The sequence below is a fragment of the Crocodylus siamensis genome, chromosome 4 (assembly GCF_052110815.1).
Source record: "Crocodylus siamensis isolate JL-2025a chromosome 4, ASM5211081v1, whole genome shotgun sequence".
NCBI lineage: Eukaryota > Metazoa > Chordata > Crocodylia > Crocodylidae > Crocodylus > Crocodylus siamensis.
In genome coordinates this window covers 153,788,794-153,807,108 of record NC_143398.1, presented here as the reverse complement: position 1 = coordinate 153,807,108, position 18,315 = coordinate 153,788,794, and the positions used below count along the sequence as shown (strand labels likewise).

Sequence of the window (18,315 nt, the reverse complement as noted above, 5' to 3'; positions counted from 1 at the left end):
TCTAGGGTCCCCTGCCAGACTGTTGCCACTATTGTTGCTACTCATTCAAATCTGTGTACTGCTTACTGACAGCCAAAAACTTTATCTTACTCCTGCAGACACATACTGTAGTTCAACCTGCTTTCCAGATTTGGAAGCTCTAACTCAGACCAGAGACCTGTACTCACTACATCTGGCTTCTCAGGGTTAATTTTTGGTATTCCTATTGCTGCCATAAAGGTCTAACCTTCTCCCCTGGGTTACTCTGGTCTGTAGCCAAGACTTCACCTTTTTTCTAGATCCTCACAAGCTCTTCTTAAATTCTGCTACTTCTTCCTCCACAACATCTGTAAGGTGTAGCCTTTCAATCCACACAGCTAAGATTCTCATCCTGGCCTTCATTATGTCCCACCTTGACTACTGCAAATATCAGCCCTTGGTTTCTGACATACCCCATCTTCCTCACTTATACCCACTTAAAATAATGCTGCTGCAGAGGTCAATCTCCTTGCTCAGTGCTTCTTCAGCCAGCCCCCTTTTCATGCTCCATCAGGTCCCACTCCACTATCCATTACAGTCAAAACCCCTGCCCTACCTGCCTGGGGTATCTAGATGTTGTAATGAACTAATCAATAATATTATTTATTATAAGATTGGAGCCCTGGTTCTCATCACTCACAAGAAGAAGAAGGACTTGTTCCGGGCAGCTGGTCTTGGCCACGGTAAGTGCTGGAGTTTGGTGGAGTGGGCAGCCTGGCTGCAGTTGAGCACCCCCTCGGAGCAGAGGCATGGCTCTGGGCAGTATTTTTTATTCTGCTCTGTAAAGGCGGAAGCAGCAGCTGCCAGCAGCATCAGCAGCAGGAGTTGAAGGCAGTGATGAAGATGGGAACAGGGGTGGATCTGGGCTGGGGCAGGGCCCATACTGGTGCACGGATCTCAGGCCTAGGTCCGTCTCATTCATTTGGTCCCAAAGATGCTGGTGAGATGGTGGCAACTCCGCGTGGTTACGAAGCAACCACCCCCGGATGCTCCGGTCTGGAGGCCACACACGAGGCACCACACAACCCACTCAGGGCTTCACAGGCCACCAGGCATCCCCATGACCGCCTGGCCCCCTAGCCACCAACTCCATCAACAGACGTGACCTCTGTGACCTATGACCCCTTCCGAGTAGTGACATCACAGAGATTCTAAGGACTTCTCTGAGCTCAGCATAACCAAGATGTGGCCCATCCAAGCTTGTCACTGAGATGAACCACGTTAATCCCACCACCGGTAGCACTGCTGGGGGTGGGGGGGACAGCACCATGGGAAGGCAGCTAAGGACCCTACCTAAGAGCACACAGGAAATAGGTCCTTCACCATAACTGCCTGGTGGATGTCCCTGTAGCAGCCATGTGGGATGCCCCTTGCTCTGAAAGAAAGACATGCATACATACAGTCCCCTGGAAAAGGGGGACGGGAGCCTCAGGAGCGGGCATGCAAGGGCAGTGGAAAGGGGGACAATCCTCCCTTAAGAGTTGGGGTAAGAAATAATAGGCCCTGCAGGACATTGTGAGACACTGGCCACCATGTGAAGTGTCTGTCTTGTGCCCCACCCCTCCCCCTGACCAAGAAGTGTTGTGGATGGGGCCGAGGCACCTGTGGGGACATTGCACCTATGAGAATCACACATACACTTGAATTAAAACCCCCCAAACCAAAACACCAGGGATGTTATACTATGTGCATTTTCTGCTGTTTATATATTTCCCCCTTTATAGATTCATCTGCTTATCAGACTCAAAATTTTGAACTGTAATCCTGAGTACACACATTTATTCTGCTGGCTGTTAAAAATCAAGTCCACCTTAATTCATACTGTGGGTATGTCTATACTTGTCACTATGGCAACAGTGTTACTGTACTGTCCTTTAGTACTTTTGAAAGTACTAAAAGGCAGCACAGTAACAGCCTGTACTGCACCATGTGCACTGCGCGTGGTTATTTTTGGCACTACATCACCATAGCAACACGCTATGACAAGGTTGCACCTTGCTATGGCAACATAGCTGCAGTGTCACAGTTCTTGCCCATGGATGGTACGTCGCTGTAGCGCATTCCTATGGTGACGCAGCATCACATGTAGATGCACCCTGTGTGTGTGTGTGTGTGTGTGCGCGCGCGCGCGCACACACACATATACGTACTCACTATACACCTAGGGTTGCTATGCTACAACTGGTGATTATCAAGCATGTGAGATCCATAATGAGGTCAACCAGCAAACACAAGCAAAAAGACATCAGGCTCTCAGACAAACTCCATTGAAAAAGTAACCACCAGCTGGGAAAATAGTGAAAGAGAAGCAGCAGCAACAAAGCTGGGTATATTACAATCAACTCCCAACAGATTTTAAACCTAAAAGGTAGGCTTGAGTCTGCTGACTTGGGGACCTCAGTGCCCACCGTAAACACAGGAGAGTGGGGAAAAATAGAACTGAAGGGCACTCTTGCTTTGGTTCGCCTGCACACAACTGCATAACACACAAATCAACAGCCAGAGCTTTGTTGAGAAGGCAGTAAGTCTGGCCACAAAACTTGGGAATAATGATTTCAAACCCCATGATGTGTTGTGGCTGAGTAGCTGGAAGGAAAGACACAGCATCACGCTGAAAAAGGTGCACAGTAAAAAGCAGGATGCCAATGGCAGATAGATAGGTATCTATCACAGTTTATGCCTAACTAACTGTAAGTATATTCCACTGCCAATATTTTCAAATAGACGAAACTGGCCTTTTCTTCTGAACAATGTCTAATCAGACCCTTACTTTTAAGCATACACCTCTCTATGCTGCAAAGAAGCAGAAAGACTACATTATGGTGCTTCTGATTTGCAACATCAGGCAGTGAAGAAACTCTCTTTTTTAAGTTACTGGGAAGAACAGAAGTGAAAAATGTTTTTGTGGGATCAAAACTGCAACATGTCTTCAGAGCAAATAAAAAGGCATGGAAGACTAGCTCAATTTTTGAAAACTTCCTAAATGGGTGAAACCATGACCTGCCAAAAAAAAATGGTAGGGAGTAGGAGTGTCTAAAACCAAATCCCTATTCAATTCGGATTTGGCCTGAAATCACGGATAGTGATTTGATTCATTGATTCGGATCACTGTCCCCGATCTGATTCATTTGAATCCAAATCTGAAGATTCGCTGCTAATTCGCAGAATCAGCGATTTGGATGTAGACACAGCTTTGTGTGTCTAACAAAAAATACTTTTTCTACATACCTTGAGGTACCAGGTGTGGCTTGTGAACGCTGTGATTCTGGGGCAGATGGAGTGTCCCACAGGAGTGCACCCCCCCGAAAGGTGCTCAGCAGCAAACCCAGAAGTAGACCAGAAGTACTTACAGTCCATTTCCAGCTCTGCCGGGGAACGTGCTGGGATTCCCCCCCCCCAAGCAAATGGCCACAGGGGGACCCCAGGTGTCCCCCCAGATCCAGGAGGCACCGAGCCAAGGGGGCGGGGGGAGGGTTGCAGGGGGACCCCCGAGCACGTTCCCCCGTGGACCGGAAGTGCTTCTGGTCCACTTCTGGGTCTGCTGCCGACCATGCAGGGGAGCCCCCCACACTCCTGTGGGATGCCCCATCCACCCCAGCATCGCAACACTCACAAGCCGCCTGCTACCTAGAGATATGTAGAAAAAACATTTAAAGGTGTCTCTATGACTGAATCGCTGAATCTCTCTAAATAGATTAAGAGGGTTCCGATTTGATTCAGAGAGATTAAAGGGTCCTCTGATTCGATTCAGAGATTCAGCCACTGGATCGGGCTGAATCGAATCAGGGACCAAAGCTCTGCACAACTCTAGTAGGGAGGTTGTTTTGTTATTATACAGTTCTTCTCTGCATCTGCCACATATTGCATTGAAGACTATCAAATTAATACATTTTTCTAAAATCATGCAGCCTCTTCACCATAACATAATAAAATGTGTGTGGCAAAATCACTGTAGGAATAGACAAAACTCAAGAACTTGCCAGTGCCACTGCCAAATGAGTGATTCTTCCAGGTGCTCTTTATATAGAGTCTTTTGTGAGACTGTTAAAGCTTCCGTTAGGCTAGAATTCCCAACACACCTTGCACAGAAGGTAAGGAAATTGAAAACAATTCTCCATCAAAGGAATCTTGCTTCAAACTTTTGAATAGGTGGCCATTAACAATGGACCACTGCAATAAGACATTCGTAGATGAATGCAACAACAGCACAAGCCAGAAGAAATATCTCCAAGATGAAAAATGTCACAAAACTGAAGCACAACCATAAACTTCCTGTGTTGACATGCGATTCCATTTCAGCTTTTCGGTGGGCATTGCACTGAAGTGACAGTACAACAGAGGAGAAAAGAAGTATTAAGTTTCGTGGAAAAATGAATTAGCAGACATCTGTAGAGAAATATTCCAAGGAGTACATGTAGATTTACAGTTTGTTGTAAAAAATGATCAAAATATGAAGTAATATCAAAACTGTAGAGTTTCTTGATGGGATTTTGAAAATGCTTTTTATTTTGCACACTTTACTTTTCTGTTGTTTACCTAGATTCAACTCTTTTGCTTAATGTGATGTCTGGCAGACACTATGTCACATTTTGGTTTTTCTCCTTGGTTGGCTGGTGCTTCACGCCCATGGAACACATAGGGAGCAAGCCTGTCTGGATGAATGGGAGTGCAAGGGCTGAGCATTGGGGTATTCCTATGCATGTTTGTGAATGGATGTTAGGATATGTTAGAGGGAGAGAAGGAAAATGAACTCAGAGCTGAATTTCCTGAGTTTTTGATTTCCTTCTGGATTCAGAGCCTTCAGGGCCAACTCAAACCAGGTTTGCAAGCTTCTTTACAACTATAAGGGCTAGAAATATTCTTTTTAACAAATGACAGCTCAGATTCTCATATGCATCTGCACTTAAAAATAAAAGTAATCAATACTGCAAGAGAGGACAGCAATGGAGGTTCCGAATGAAAGGTCATGCCATAAGAAGGCCGGCGGCCTTCAAAATGATTTTATTCTATTTCGACTTAACAAATACATTTCCCAGAGCAAAAGTGACTGAGCAGGAGTTTAATAGTTAGCAGAACTCTAGAGACCCTCATAGTTTCAAATGTAAATGAAGAACTTGAACACCAAAGGATCCTAAAGTGCAACTGGACACTATCTGACATGGGAAGAATGGCTTGAGCGTAGGGAAGTGGGAGTTCTACCAACTCGACTCGTGTTAAAAAACAGACAGAGCTTATAAAGGAGGCCTTAAATGAGGAAGGAAATGGAGTGATACTACACCTTATATTCTCCCCAATACCACAGTATTTCCGACATGAATAACATAAAAGAGGAACTTCTAAGTGAACTACAATCTCTCCTTTAGAAAGGCATCCCATCTTCATTTAAAAACTCCAAGTAGTGAAGAATTTACCACATCCTCTAAGAAGTTTGTTAAAATGGTTAATTGCCTCCAGTTTTTAAAAGTTGCATTTTATTTTCAATTTGAATTCTTCTAACTTCATATTCCAGCCTTTGGCTCCTGTGATGCCTTTACCTGCTAGATTAAAGAGCAGGCCGATCGATGTCAGGCATTTTCTTGTTCGTCTGCCATGATGATTACGATTAAGTTTCATCTCCATTATTTCTCTAGCCCCTTAAATCCTGAATGTGGGGAGATATGCTTTCCACACTTCAAATACATTTTTAAGACTGCTCCGAACTGCTCCTCCAAGTTTTCAACAGCCTTTTTCAAGTGTGGGTGTCAAAGGCATCTGACAGAGGGTTTACGATGAGCGTATGATTCTTTTGGAGTACTTGTAACAACACTGAACAAAGGCTAATTTATGTCACATTGGAAGCCTCGCTGTGCAATTTAACACAAAACTTATGCTTTCTAAATTAAAAAGAACAACCTTTGTCGTACATTATTAGAATGTCATTAGAATGTTAGGTTTATTAGAAGGGGGAGTGACCACAAAGAAATAGTTTTTACATGGCAACTCCCTGGTTTGCGAGATTGGTTTAGGGTTGGGATTATTTTGTTACACCATGTTTGTTTTAATGGGATTTTTCTTTTTGGGTAAGTAAATTCTGCAACTATTTCCTGTAGCTAAGCCATGCAGTCAATGATTCTGAGAAGGATCGCATCTTTTATTTTTCAGTAAGTGCCATGAAAATCTGTAATGTTGTCTAAATTATAATGTTGCATCTTGGCTGAGTTGGACATAGAGTTAACCCTGGAAGTTGGCAGCGAGATGTTTGTCTTCCCCAAGAGCAACATACATTTGTCTGCCACTATTTCAACAACATATTTATTGCCCATTACCACCACTGGAAATTCAGATAAAAAAATTAAGCATTGCATACATGTGGTATCTGCTCTTTCAGAGCTTTATACTTACATTCCTGAGCAGAAATCTGGAATAGTACAACCGAGGTTGGCAACTTGTGGGCTGGATCCAGCCTACAAAGTGATTGGATCCAACTTGTGGCAGCTTGGGAGATCAGCGGCACACAGCTTGGTCCAGGGCATACTATTTCTTGGCCTTACACCATGCTGCTGATCCTCTCCACAGTGCAACCCTCTGCCTATAGGCACTGTTGTAATGCACTGTTTACAGTCACCACTGAATTAAGCCCTTCCCACTGCTGCTGGGGACAGGAAACAGTGACTCATGGCATAGATACCAACAGGGGCTGGGACACAGTTGAAAGGAGTGGTGGTCTGTGGTGGTTGTAGGGAGTAGCAAACCATGATGATGGTTGGGTTGTAAGTGGCTAATCTGCCACTTTAAGAAGTTGCCAACACCTGCTCTAAACTTTCCAGAATATTCATAAAGATGGAGCTGCATTGATTAGATTGGCATCTCCCTTAGAGTAGGTGTGCTTCATCTAAACTGAGCTCACACGCAAATTCTTCATCCTCTTCATGGTTAAGATGTTCCAAGGACAAGTCATTGACCTGGGAAGACATATCAAAGAGTCCATCAGTTATCCTGGTCCATATTTTACTTTCTTAATCATATCCTGGATATACAAAATATGGTAAATTATTTTAAATACATAGAAGAAAAAAACTGCTCTAGCCTGTAACTGTATCAGTACAGGAACGTGTGTATTTGTGCATTATGACAACAATCAACTCCACTGGTCTGGGTAGGTAGTACTGTTGTTCATTTCTGCAACTGACTACATCCATAAGCTGTATTGTGATAGGTAAAGGTAACTGCACTGTCATGCATTAGCAGGTTCATCACAAGCAGATCTAAGGAGGTGATGCTTCCCCTCTATCTGGCACTGGTGAGGCCGCAGCTGGAGTACTGCGTCCAGTTTTGGGCACCGCGCTTCAAGAGGGAGGTAGATAACCTTGATAGGGTCCAGAGGAGGGACACTTGTATGGTTAAGGGTGTGCAGGTAAGGTCCTACGAGGAGAGACTGAGGGACCTGGATCTCCTCAGCCTCTGCAAGAGAAGGCCGAGAGGTGATCTTGTGGCTGTCTATAAATTCATTGGCGGGGGGTGGCAGGAAGGGAGGGAGGAAGGTGCAGCAAGGAATAGGAGATATTATGTTTACCAGAGCGCCCCTCGAGGTAACTAGGAACAATGGCCACAAACTGACAGAGGGCAGATTTAGATCAGACATCAGGAAGAACTTCTTCACGGTAAGGGTGACCAGGCTCTGGAATGGGCTCCCAAGGGTGGTGGTGCTCTTCCCCACCTTGGAGGTCTTTAAGAGGAGACTGGAGAAGCACCTGACTGGGCTCATCTGACCCCAGCACTCTTTTCTACCCAGGGCAGGGTGTTAGACTCTACTGAGGTCCCTTCCGACCCTAAAAATCTATGAAAACAAAGATGCTCTCAACAAAGTCTCTCTTGTCCCAAATTACCCATTTGTCACTTGTCAGTTATCTTTATTAACTGACTTACTGGCCTTAGTGATATACGTCTTCTTGTGTGAGTGACAATTTGTTGGTTTAAATCCTGCACCACTACTAAAAGAACAAGATGTCTAATGGGAGAGAGGGGAAAAAGGTGGTTTTGTGATTAAATACATGACTGGGAAAGATTCTGTTCCTGTCTTTACCACCAACCTTTTTTATGACCTTAAAGTAAATTTAAACTGTGAGCTTAAGAACAGTTCGGAAAAGAAAAAACAAGAATCTACAAAGTATGAGAAATATTTTTTTTCCTCGACAAACTGATAAAACAAAAAAGTAAGGTAATTCTGCAGCAGCAGGCTCTATAAATACATTAGTCAGCTCACCCATAAACCCCCCCACCTTTGAATGCTGTCATTATGAAAGGAGAATGTCTGCCTCCGTGACTCAAAATCAGCAAGTGGTCTAATGTATCAGGAGGTCCACATACACTGCTGGGCATGCTGTGCAATACTTAAACATGTTGTGGAGTAAACACATATCAACAGATCTGAAGTGGTACATGCATTGCAAAGAATAACACTGCCCTGAGAGCAGCTTTCCTTACCAAAGATGTTCCAAATGAGCAAGGTTACTCAATCCTTATTAAGGGCAAGACAAATACAAAATTATGGGTTTAAAAATCCAGCTGTTTGAGTCCAAAGATAGAAAAAAAGTCAGGATGTTTTGATTTGGATTTTTTAAAAAATTATTATTATTACTATTTTTTTTTTTTTTTTACTTTCAAACTTATAAAACTCACAAGTAATTAAAGAGGTTTCAGTCAATCTTTTATAAGGAGCCACCTTTGGGTTACCTATATACAGCGTTCATCCCCAAAGGAGAATGTTATTTATTTGAAAACCACAAAAAATTGCATTTTGAATTAAAAGACTTTACTGGTCTGAACTAGAGTTTTCAATCCAATGTAATCTTACAGGAACTGAGGGTCTGAGCTCTGTTACATTATATTTCTGAGGATCCTGATAATATGGTTGAGAACAAGACCTTTAATTCGATCCCTCCCATGCTCCCTGTACTATTTAAAATAAATACATAAAGATATCCAAAGCAAATGAAGTTTTAAAATCTCAGCATACTGTAATGTTAGGCACTAACTGCTATTTGGGGGGAAAAAAAAAAAATCACACGCAACTGCATTGTAGGACTTGGCAACAGCATAAAATTAAAATGACAAAGGCTTAGGAGTAAGAAATGCACCAGCAAGATCTATCTGACATCTATACTACTTGATAAAGCAAAACCACCTCTCTGTTTACCTGAATAAGTCCCTTCAGCTCTTCTTCTGTTAAAGAGTCAATGGATTCCTCTTGGCCAGAATTATACTCCACAGCCACCTTGCCATCCTCTGAAACAAATATGCAATGCAAAAACTAGGAAGGTTAATACTGACATTAATACTCCATGCAATGAATGTACGGTGCTTCCAGACTCTCTGAACTGTATTATTTTTTTCATAACTGCATGCAGAGCAAAGTGTTTAGGTCAAATGGAATGATTATGATGGAATTGGTAGTAATGTTATTATTTTCACAATTGTCCAGGGAGACATGAGGTTTATAATTCATCCCAGTATGACCTTGAGCAAGTTGCTTACGGCAAAGATTTAAACAGTGATTCAATAGACTAAATTTATCTCTAAAAAAGTGTATCCACAGTCTCTCTTGCCCAGACTTTTAGAGATATTTAGAAACCTAAAAATGAAAGCAGGTGTGTAAGCACATTTGAAAAATATCTCCCTAGCTGCCCAAGTACATCTTCAGACATGCTGTCACCTTTAAAACAACAAGAGGCATCTGAGAACCTATGACTGAAACCTCAAGAGCTTTGAGAACTAGAGAGCAGGTATCAGCAACTTCTAGCTAAACAAGGAGCAAGGTTTTGTAATTGCAACTATAAAAGAAGCTCCAGAGATTGAGAGCCCTGGGTAACAAATGGTACAATATTGAATAAAATAGTCATGCACAGACCAGACACAACAGCAATTTAAACCAGCAAAAAAACCCCAGCACACACCAGAATGTGAGTTAATACTGCTATTAGAACCTTTTCTTGTTCCATTCTTTCGTATGTTCAAATTTAGAATTTTAACAATGCATTAGTATCAACTGTTGCCTTTTAGAGATTTCATGTTTTTCAACATTTGGCTGCTTCAGTTTCTCCATTTATACACAAAACCTATTTTTTTCTTTAAAACAGACATATTTTCTTTTCATTCAACTAGCTTGAATGATTGAACAATTTGGTTCGAACTTTGTGTGCACAAACACAAATTTAATTTGGGGCTGAGACGAAACACGAGAGAATAATTTATAACAGAAGTTGATACCCACTAATGTAACAGCTGAAACACAAATGTACTTGGACAAAATCCCCAGATATTTTGTAAACATATGAAAAAGGGCTCACCTAAAACAATGAGAAGTAACTTCTGAAATGCGTTAGACAAAGCTTTCCCAACTGAAAGTTTCTGAACTCTTCTGGTTTTCGTGACAAACTCAAGAGAATCTAAAACCAGCATAGTGTATTAGTTTAAAAGATCACAGACTACACACCTGCAAGTAAAATAGACACACAGTACAGTCAAGAGTTACCTGCACAATTAAATTCCAACTGGGTTAGCAGAAGGGATGATCCTGCCTTTGGCAGGAGACGGGACTAAATGATCTTCTAAAGTCCTCTCCAGCCCTTTCTGACGACCCTATGAGCACATGCACACATGTATGCTTTTAAAAGCACCCGGTGCTGCATCACACATTTGTATAAATGGTGAAATGTGCATCAGTGCTGAGAAAATGGGGGGCGGTGCACTTTTGAACTAAAACATGTGGAAGGTGTTTTAGTTTCAAAGTGCACCACCACCATTCTCTTAGTCCTGACCTGTATTTCACCGTTTATACAAATGTATGCTGGGCACGTCAGTTCGCATACTATGCAGACTTGATTAATCGAGTCTGTTCCGACACACTGGATTTCCGGCATGTTGGAGCACATAAACATACGTGTATAAATGCCCTATGATCTCTTCTGCTAACCCAGTGGTGTCAAACTCATCCACCCCCATGGGCGGAGCGAACAGCAGGACCAATATGCCTGCTGGCTCTGGAACTTGAAGCTCTGGCATCTGGTCCAGGTACTGGAATTTGACAGTGGCAGTCTCAATTGCTATAGCTCCTGGAGCTGCAGCAGCCATGGCTTTACCCACCACCAAATTTCTGGCCCCTTGAGCCAGATGACATGGCTCTGTGCCATACACCTAGCCCACAGGGCTCCCTATGGGTCCAGAAATTTGGCAACAGGACAAGCATCAGCAGCCTTAATTGTTGTAGCTCTGAGAGCCATAGCAATTAATGCTGCCACTGCCCACCATGCTGTCAAGTTTCTGGATCCAAAGGGAGCCCGACGGGCCAAATGACACAGCTCTGTAGGCTGTATCTTGGTCACCCCTGTGCTAACCAAACACTTGCATTACTCCTTAATATTCTGGTAAGAAGACTACCTAGTAAAGTGGTTCTCCAAGATTTTAGGACACTGTCAAACCTCAGAATCTCTCACAGATACCCACTTACTCTGATCATCACTTAAAAGGTGAGGGAGGGTAGAAAAGGCATGTTGCAATCCACGGGCCACTTACATTGGCTAATCACTGAAGTGGGACTTGAAAGGATGGGAAGCAAGAGACACGCATGAAGAAAAACAGGGAGGAGAGTGTGGGGAGGAAGAGCAGGGAGGGAAAAAGAAAGTGGCAACAGTCCCATAATCATGATACCATGCTGTGTTTGCTAGGAATATGTAGTTATGCAAGAGGGTTGCTGAGACAGCCACAATGGAGACTCCTGAATTCATCCAAAAAAAAAAAAAAAAAAAAAGAAAAAAAATCAAATAACCTTGCAGAATCTGAATGCCTTTACAATTACAGCGGAGGAAAAGCTGAAGTAAATGACTATTGCTAACAGTGACCAAACTGCATATGAAAACCTACCTTGGCTGTTTTCTAAGTGAGCTTCAGCCAGACCAATTCCTCTGGTACAAATCCCATGGTTGGGCAGTGTTACTTCTAAAGCACACAAATATTTCAGGCATTGCTTTTGTGACAACCCTCCCAGCTCCTCATACTCTTCATCAAAGCCAGAAATATTTTGCAGCTGTTAGGATAAGAGTTTACATATTGTTACAGATGGAACTTGATGCAATTTTTGGCACGTTTATCAACACTGGGATAATCCTCAGCCATCTTTGTGATGGATACAGTAGTGATGGAGAAGGCAACTGTGGAGGGTGCTGGGCTAAGGGGCAGTTATTTTATGAAGAGGTGCTATGATCAATGTTAAAATGCAGAACAGACAGTGCAACAGAATTCTCTTTCTACAGTAATCAGTTGTTCAGAGAGCTGGAAAGTGATATGGAGCATAGGAAAGTAGCTTGCTCTGCAGAAGAGATGTGGTTTATAAAGTGAGACACAGCAAGGACAGGTATAAGTGAGGAAAAAGAAGGGATTCAGAGATTTTTAAGGAAGATCATTATCACCATTATCACAATTCCAGCCCAGGGGCTCCTGCAGTGGAGGAAATAATTCTTCCCTACAGTGGGAGTAAATATTATCAAGCTAAGTGACCTGTGTAGAACCTGAACAAGGGTGTCCACCCTCTTTATGTTATTTCAAAACAATCCTGTGATCACCATCTCTGTCCACCAGGTTAGCAATATCAGAGTTGTCTTTGACTTCCCATGTCACATCCAGCCTGTCACTAAATCTTTGTGCTTCATTCTTCAAAGCAGTCTGAAAGTCTGATGCCCATGTGCTCTGTGGCCAAACTTTGCCTTGACAGCAATCTCCTCCTCTTTGGCTTTCCCAAAACCATACATTTTGTCCAAAATGCAACTGCTGAGGTTATATTTACAACCTGATCATCACTATACTATTCTGAATCTACCAAAATTAAGAACAGAGGACACAAACAGGAGAAAGGGGAGAACGAAAGAATGTAAGAAAGGTTTCTTACCGTAATAATCCTACTGGACCAGCCATTAAAGCCAAGGTAGTAATTGGCTAATTCCTGGCACTTGTGGCTACTCAGAGCAAGAACTTGTTGCTGAAGTACTTTCTGTTTGGTGCAAATGCAAACCTGTCCAGGGGAGAAGAGCCTGAGGTGAGACTGACTTTGTAAGCAGGAAGCTGTAAGTATTCACTTGAGGAAATGTCTTTCAGGTTCCAAATAACCAAGGTCTGTAAGAATCCAGTATCCCATTGCAAAAATAGCACTGGTGACTCTGGGAATAAAAGGCTCATGATATTTCTCTCCGTGTTCCTCATTTACTTAGTAAGCTTCTTTCTAGATCACCATTGCCCTATCTAAGGTTCCAGGAGACAGAGGCCCATGGTGCTCCACTTAGAGAAAGCAATGGCTCCAGGTGGGGAGGAAGCGATACCTGTTTAACAAATGCTCAAGTATCCTGGCAGGAAATGCTCTAGAACAGTGGTGCTCCACCTTCTTCCCTGGGAGACCAGATAGGCAGTGCCCGGTCTGCCTGTGGGCCAGATCTCACTTGTAGTCTCAATCTGACTGTCAGGGCGAGTGCAGCAGGCACTATCCAGCAGCACAGAGGGGGACAGGGGCAACCCAAACCTGCAGGGGGATGGCAGTATGGCCTGACCCCAACCCAGTCTTGAGGGGGTGGGAAAAAACGACGGAATTGGTATTGGCCCAGTCACAACCCAGGCCTGATCCAACCATGGGGGAAGACAGTGTGGCCCAGCCCCAATCCAGACAGAGGAAGGAAGCAGGTGCAGCCTGGCTCTAACTAGCTATGCAGGGCTTGGGATTTGGGAATTTGGCCATATAAATGGCCACCACTGCCAAATTTTTTGGCCCACAGAGAACCCCAAGGGGCAGATGCAATGGCTCTGCAGACTGCCTTTGACCCATGGGCTAGAGGTTGAGTACCCTTGCTCTAGAAAGCAGAAGTGTATTTACTGAGAGTTCTGCAAGGTCAGCAAAATTCTGAATAAGGTCAATAAGGTTCAAGGGTTGAAGGTCTGGGGCTCTCACCCTCAAACAGCAATGCCACCATAGTCACTCCCATATCCTTATGCCAGCACCACTATGGAGGCATATATGGCCCTGTGCTTCCCCAACCTTTTTGACAGAGATTCTATACATGGTGCAAAATGGTCTTGACTTAGAATATAGTAAAATCCTATGGTGCATTTTGCTTTTTATCCTAAAGACTTAATACAAAGGAACCATGTGGGTATGATGGGAGTCAAATAACAGTGTTTCTTAAATTAACACAAATTCACATGGGATAGAAATATATACACTACTCTGCTGGCTGGTCTCTAAACATGGATCATAGAAGGTTCAGGGTACAAGACAGGACAGAATTGAACACTGATTTCCCCCCCCAACCCTTAATGAGATACTATCCCATTCTTAATCACTGCATAGCCCATAATGGAAATACAGACTGTTTCACTTTAATTACCTTTAAGGGAGATTTCTGAAATAATCTTTGCTTGTTGCATGCCTGTTGGGCTCTGCTGGCATCTCTGGCTGAATAGAACTTGACAATGGCATAACACCCAGGCTGTGCTATAGCAGCATTTTTGTGGACTCGAACCGAGTAGAGCAGCCCAAATTCAGAAAATGCTGAGTACAAAGAATGCTGAGAGAAAAAGAAACAAGCCCTTTGAAAAATGAAAGTTCATGCTCTGAAGACTGAGCTGCAGCTATGAGGAACTATACTCAGGTCTACCACACAAGCCCCAATCATATAAAAAGATAGGGAGGACTCTGCAATAAATTCCCGAGTAATTAGCATGATGCATCTGCCTAAACCGAATGCTTGAGCTATTATTTCTTGCCCTATTCACAGGAATTGTGTGATTAAAAAAGGCCTCAGATCCACTTATTCCAATGTCCCATCTCCAACAGCTCCCAGCATCAGTTGTTTCAGAGGGAAGGATGAGAAACTCCCTAGAAACAATGTGAGATAATCTGCCCCTGAGGATGCTTCATCCTAGTCCCAAAGAGTCAGATTAGTTTAATCCCTAAAACATGAGGTTTTCTAATCCTTGCACCTAGCATTAACTAAGTTAACTCAGGATATTCTTGTTATCCTTAGAAAAATCCAAATCCCTTTTGAATCTTGCCATACTCTTGCCTTAAATGACATTATTATTCATATCAAGTTCTACCTAACTCTGTGAATAAGTCTTATAGACATTTTTGGGGCTCCCTATGGAACTGGATACTTCTCAATGTGAGCAGCATGTCAAAACATATCCCAAGTTGATTAGAAAGCTCTCTGCAGAGAACAGAGTACTACACCAGTTAACGAGGATATTATGTGATCTATTTTTACAGACAGCAGTATAATCTGTGCCTCATGTGATACATGCAGCTCACTAGACCTAAATCCTGTATGTAATGCCCCCATTTTTGCAGTATGGCAGTGCTGAAGTCAGAGATGCATGATTGTGCCTGTGGCAGGTACAAACACATTTTAAAAACCCCCAAACTACAGCATGCACCTGAATTACACAGACTTACTTCCAAAGCTTCTGCAATCTACCTTGTCACTCACAATATTAGCATCCTCCCTCATGGAGGCTATGATCCAAAATGTAAAAACTGATTTTTTTTTTTTGTACCCACGGCCATAAAACTCTCCCATCTTTTTTCTTGATTGCTGCAACCTCCTCTGAAATCTCCCCAGTAACCATATTGCTTCTTCTATGACATCTAGAAAGGCTCCTTGCTTCTTACTCTGACTATAACAGTTTCCCCCTTTCATCTCTTTTTCCTTCACTCCTCCCATTTTCAAACGCATCAGATTCAACTTCCAGCATCACCTTGAAGGTTCTCCACAACCCCTACCATTTTCAAACATGTTTCTTTCTTATATTTGCACTGTTTCACAAACATGCTACCCATTTGCCTGCTTGTCCCACAAACCTCTCCCTGCTTTTTTTCCTGACACATCCCATAAGCACAGAACGCGCTTCTCAAATATCCTTCACTCTCACTTCCATTGTGACACTTTCAAGAGCAGCCAGCTAATAAGGGCTGGGGAGTGGAGCAGCTGGCCACATTTAGCAGTGGTATCCAAACTATTTGGGCCACCAGACAACCATTAACCTTGGTAATTTCATTACAAAGTAATAGGCAGGCAAACTTAATGGGTTTACAGATCAGTTTGGAAAGCAGGGCTATGGGGTATTAAAAAAATACTTCCAAATGATTGAGAGTCATCATGACTGTGGCTGTATTTTCATCTCCCTTTCCCCACATACTGTTCTTTTGAAAGGTTTGTAAAAAATGCACTCAGCAGAGAGGCTTTTCTATGGAAAAACTTCTTTACTGTCCGAGCCCCCAAGGCCTGGGGCAGACTCCCCAAGAAGTGGTGCAAGCACCTGCTCTGGACTCTCTTAAGAAGCATCTGGATGCTTATCTTGCTGGGATCCGTTGACCCTGGCAGACTGCCTGCCCCTGTTGCAGGGGGCTGGACCTGATGATCTCCCGAGATCCCTTCTAGCCCTAACGTCTATGAAGATGGTTGCAGAGTCAGCTGCTGAGCGTGGCAATGGCAGCACCACGATGGAGACAGCTGCACTGAGATTTAAGAGGGCTATAAAACCTGGCTCTGGAGCCTCAGAATTTGGCATCGGGATACGGCGCTGTCAGGGGTGAGAGCGAGTGTTTAATATAAGCCCTGGGCTTGTCTGTTTTGAAAGTGCCTGACCGTTTCCAAAACGTCCCTCCCTCTAAAACAAGTGCCTCTCCTCACCCATTTCTTTCCAGCCCGCACCAAACACACATCCCCGCAGCACTTCTCTTCTTGGCTTCCCGGCACGTTTCTACGCACAAAAGACATGGGCTTCAATTCTCCTCTGAAACAGCAGCCTGGCTGTTTCGCTCAGTGAAGCACCAGCTCTCCTGGGCTCCACACTCAACCCCACAGCAGACCTCATCCCACCCTGGGCCAGAGCAAGGCGCTGGGGGAGCAGCTCCATCAACCCTTCACGCGGTCACCCGCAGCGTCGTTTCTGCATTCTGGCATTCCTCAACCTTGTGGGTCATTTCAAATCTGGGGCGCAGAAATGATCCATAAAGTTGAGGAATGAGGGTCAATCCCCAAAGGCAGGCAGGGGCTGGGACTAGGGGGCCTTGTCTGTAAGGGCAGCAGGGGCTCGGGCAAGACAGCGGAGGAGCCGGTCTCACCTCGGCCGCGGCCGGCTCCAGCCCGCACAGCAGCAGCATCTTGCTGCTCTCGGCAGGAACCCGGAAGTCCAGCGCCTCCGCCATTGCCCGGCCGCAGCTCCGGCGCGCCTCGGGCGGGATCGGCATCGCCCCGCCCCCTGCTTGGCGTCACCCCCTCAGAGCCGCCCCACCCTGGCCCGCCCCGCCCCCTGCTTGGCGTCGCCACCTCAGAGCCGCCCCACCCTGGCCCGCCCCGCCCCCTGCTGGCGTCACCCCCTCAGAGCCGCCCCACCCTGGCCCGCCCCGCCCCCTGCTGGCGTCACCCCCTCAGAGCCGCCCCACCCTGGTCCGCCCCGCCCCCTGCTTGGCGTCGCCCTCTGAGCCGCCCCACCCTGGCCCGCCCCGCCCCCTGCTTGGCGTCGCCCTCTGAGCCGCCCCGCCTCCTGCTCGGCGTCGCGGCCCTCGGAGTCGCCCAGCCCGCGCGAGCAGGAGGCGGCGGCCCGGAGGACCTCGGTCTTGACCTGGGCTCTCGGTATCACACCCCAGCACCCGCACCTCCTCCTCTTCCCCCTTTTGAGTCGGGAGTCCTGACCCACCACAACTGGAAAGCACCTGCCCGGCAGCGCTTTTAGGCGGGGGGCGCACCTACAGCTTTTTTCTAGTCCAGGTCTAAGGAGGTTTATTGTAATCTTCCTCATCCCTTCTCAACTCCTCATCCTACGGGTGTTTGTTCAGGATCGTCTTTTTCATAGTCTTGGCAAGGTTCTTTGGGTAGATGCAACATCTTTTATGAGACCAACTGAGTGGTTGGAACAAAGGCTTTTTGCAAGCTTTCAGACACAAGTGCTCTTGAGGCATAGGGAGCCTCTGCTGGGCCAAGATTCCCAAGGAAATAAAAGATATCATTGGTGACTCATTGGCAGCATAGGCAGATTGGCAGCGCGCCCCCTGCAAAAGCACCACCGATGCTGCTGGTGGCACCTGTGGGCAGTTGCCACTTGCCACCCCCTCCTCCCCCCCCCCCACTGCCAGCACCTCCAGTGGCATCTGTAGGTGGTCGCTGACTGCCAGTCGGCGCTTACCCCCACCACCGCTGCCATGGCCACATGCAGGAGCTCCCTGCTCACTGCCACCACACCCCCGCCACTCTTGTTGAAGCCTGCAAGTGGTCACCCTGC

At 45.0% G+C, this 18,315-nt stretch overlaps 1 protein-coding gene across 1 annotated transcript; it reads right to left on the bottom strand.

Annotated features, from left to right (window-relative positions):
* Nucleotides 1-4,049: 4,049 nt before the first annotated feature.
* RDM1 (RAD52 motif containing 1) lies at nucleotides 4,050-17,299 on the bottom strand. The gene is made up of 7 exons (XM_090044274.1): nucleotides 17,159-17,299; nucleotides 14,421-14,600; nucleotides 12,938-13,060; nucleotides 11,917-12,079; nucleotides 10,344-10,442; nucleotides 9,194-9,282; nucleotides 4,050-6,959 (listed from the first exon to the last, which is right to left on the bottom strand). The coding sequence occupies exons 1-7, from the start codon at nucleotides 17,282-17,284 to the stop codon at nucleotides 6,870-6,872; spliced, it is 870 nt and encodes a 289-aa protein (XP_089900400.1). The 5' UTR covers nucleotides 17,285-17,299; the 3' UTR covers nucleotides 4,050-6,869.
* Between the last annotated feature and the right edge of the window lie 1,016 nt (nucleotides 17,300-18,315).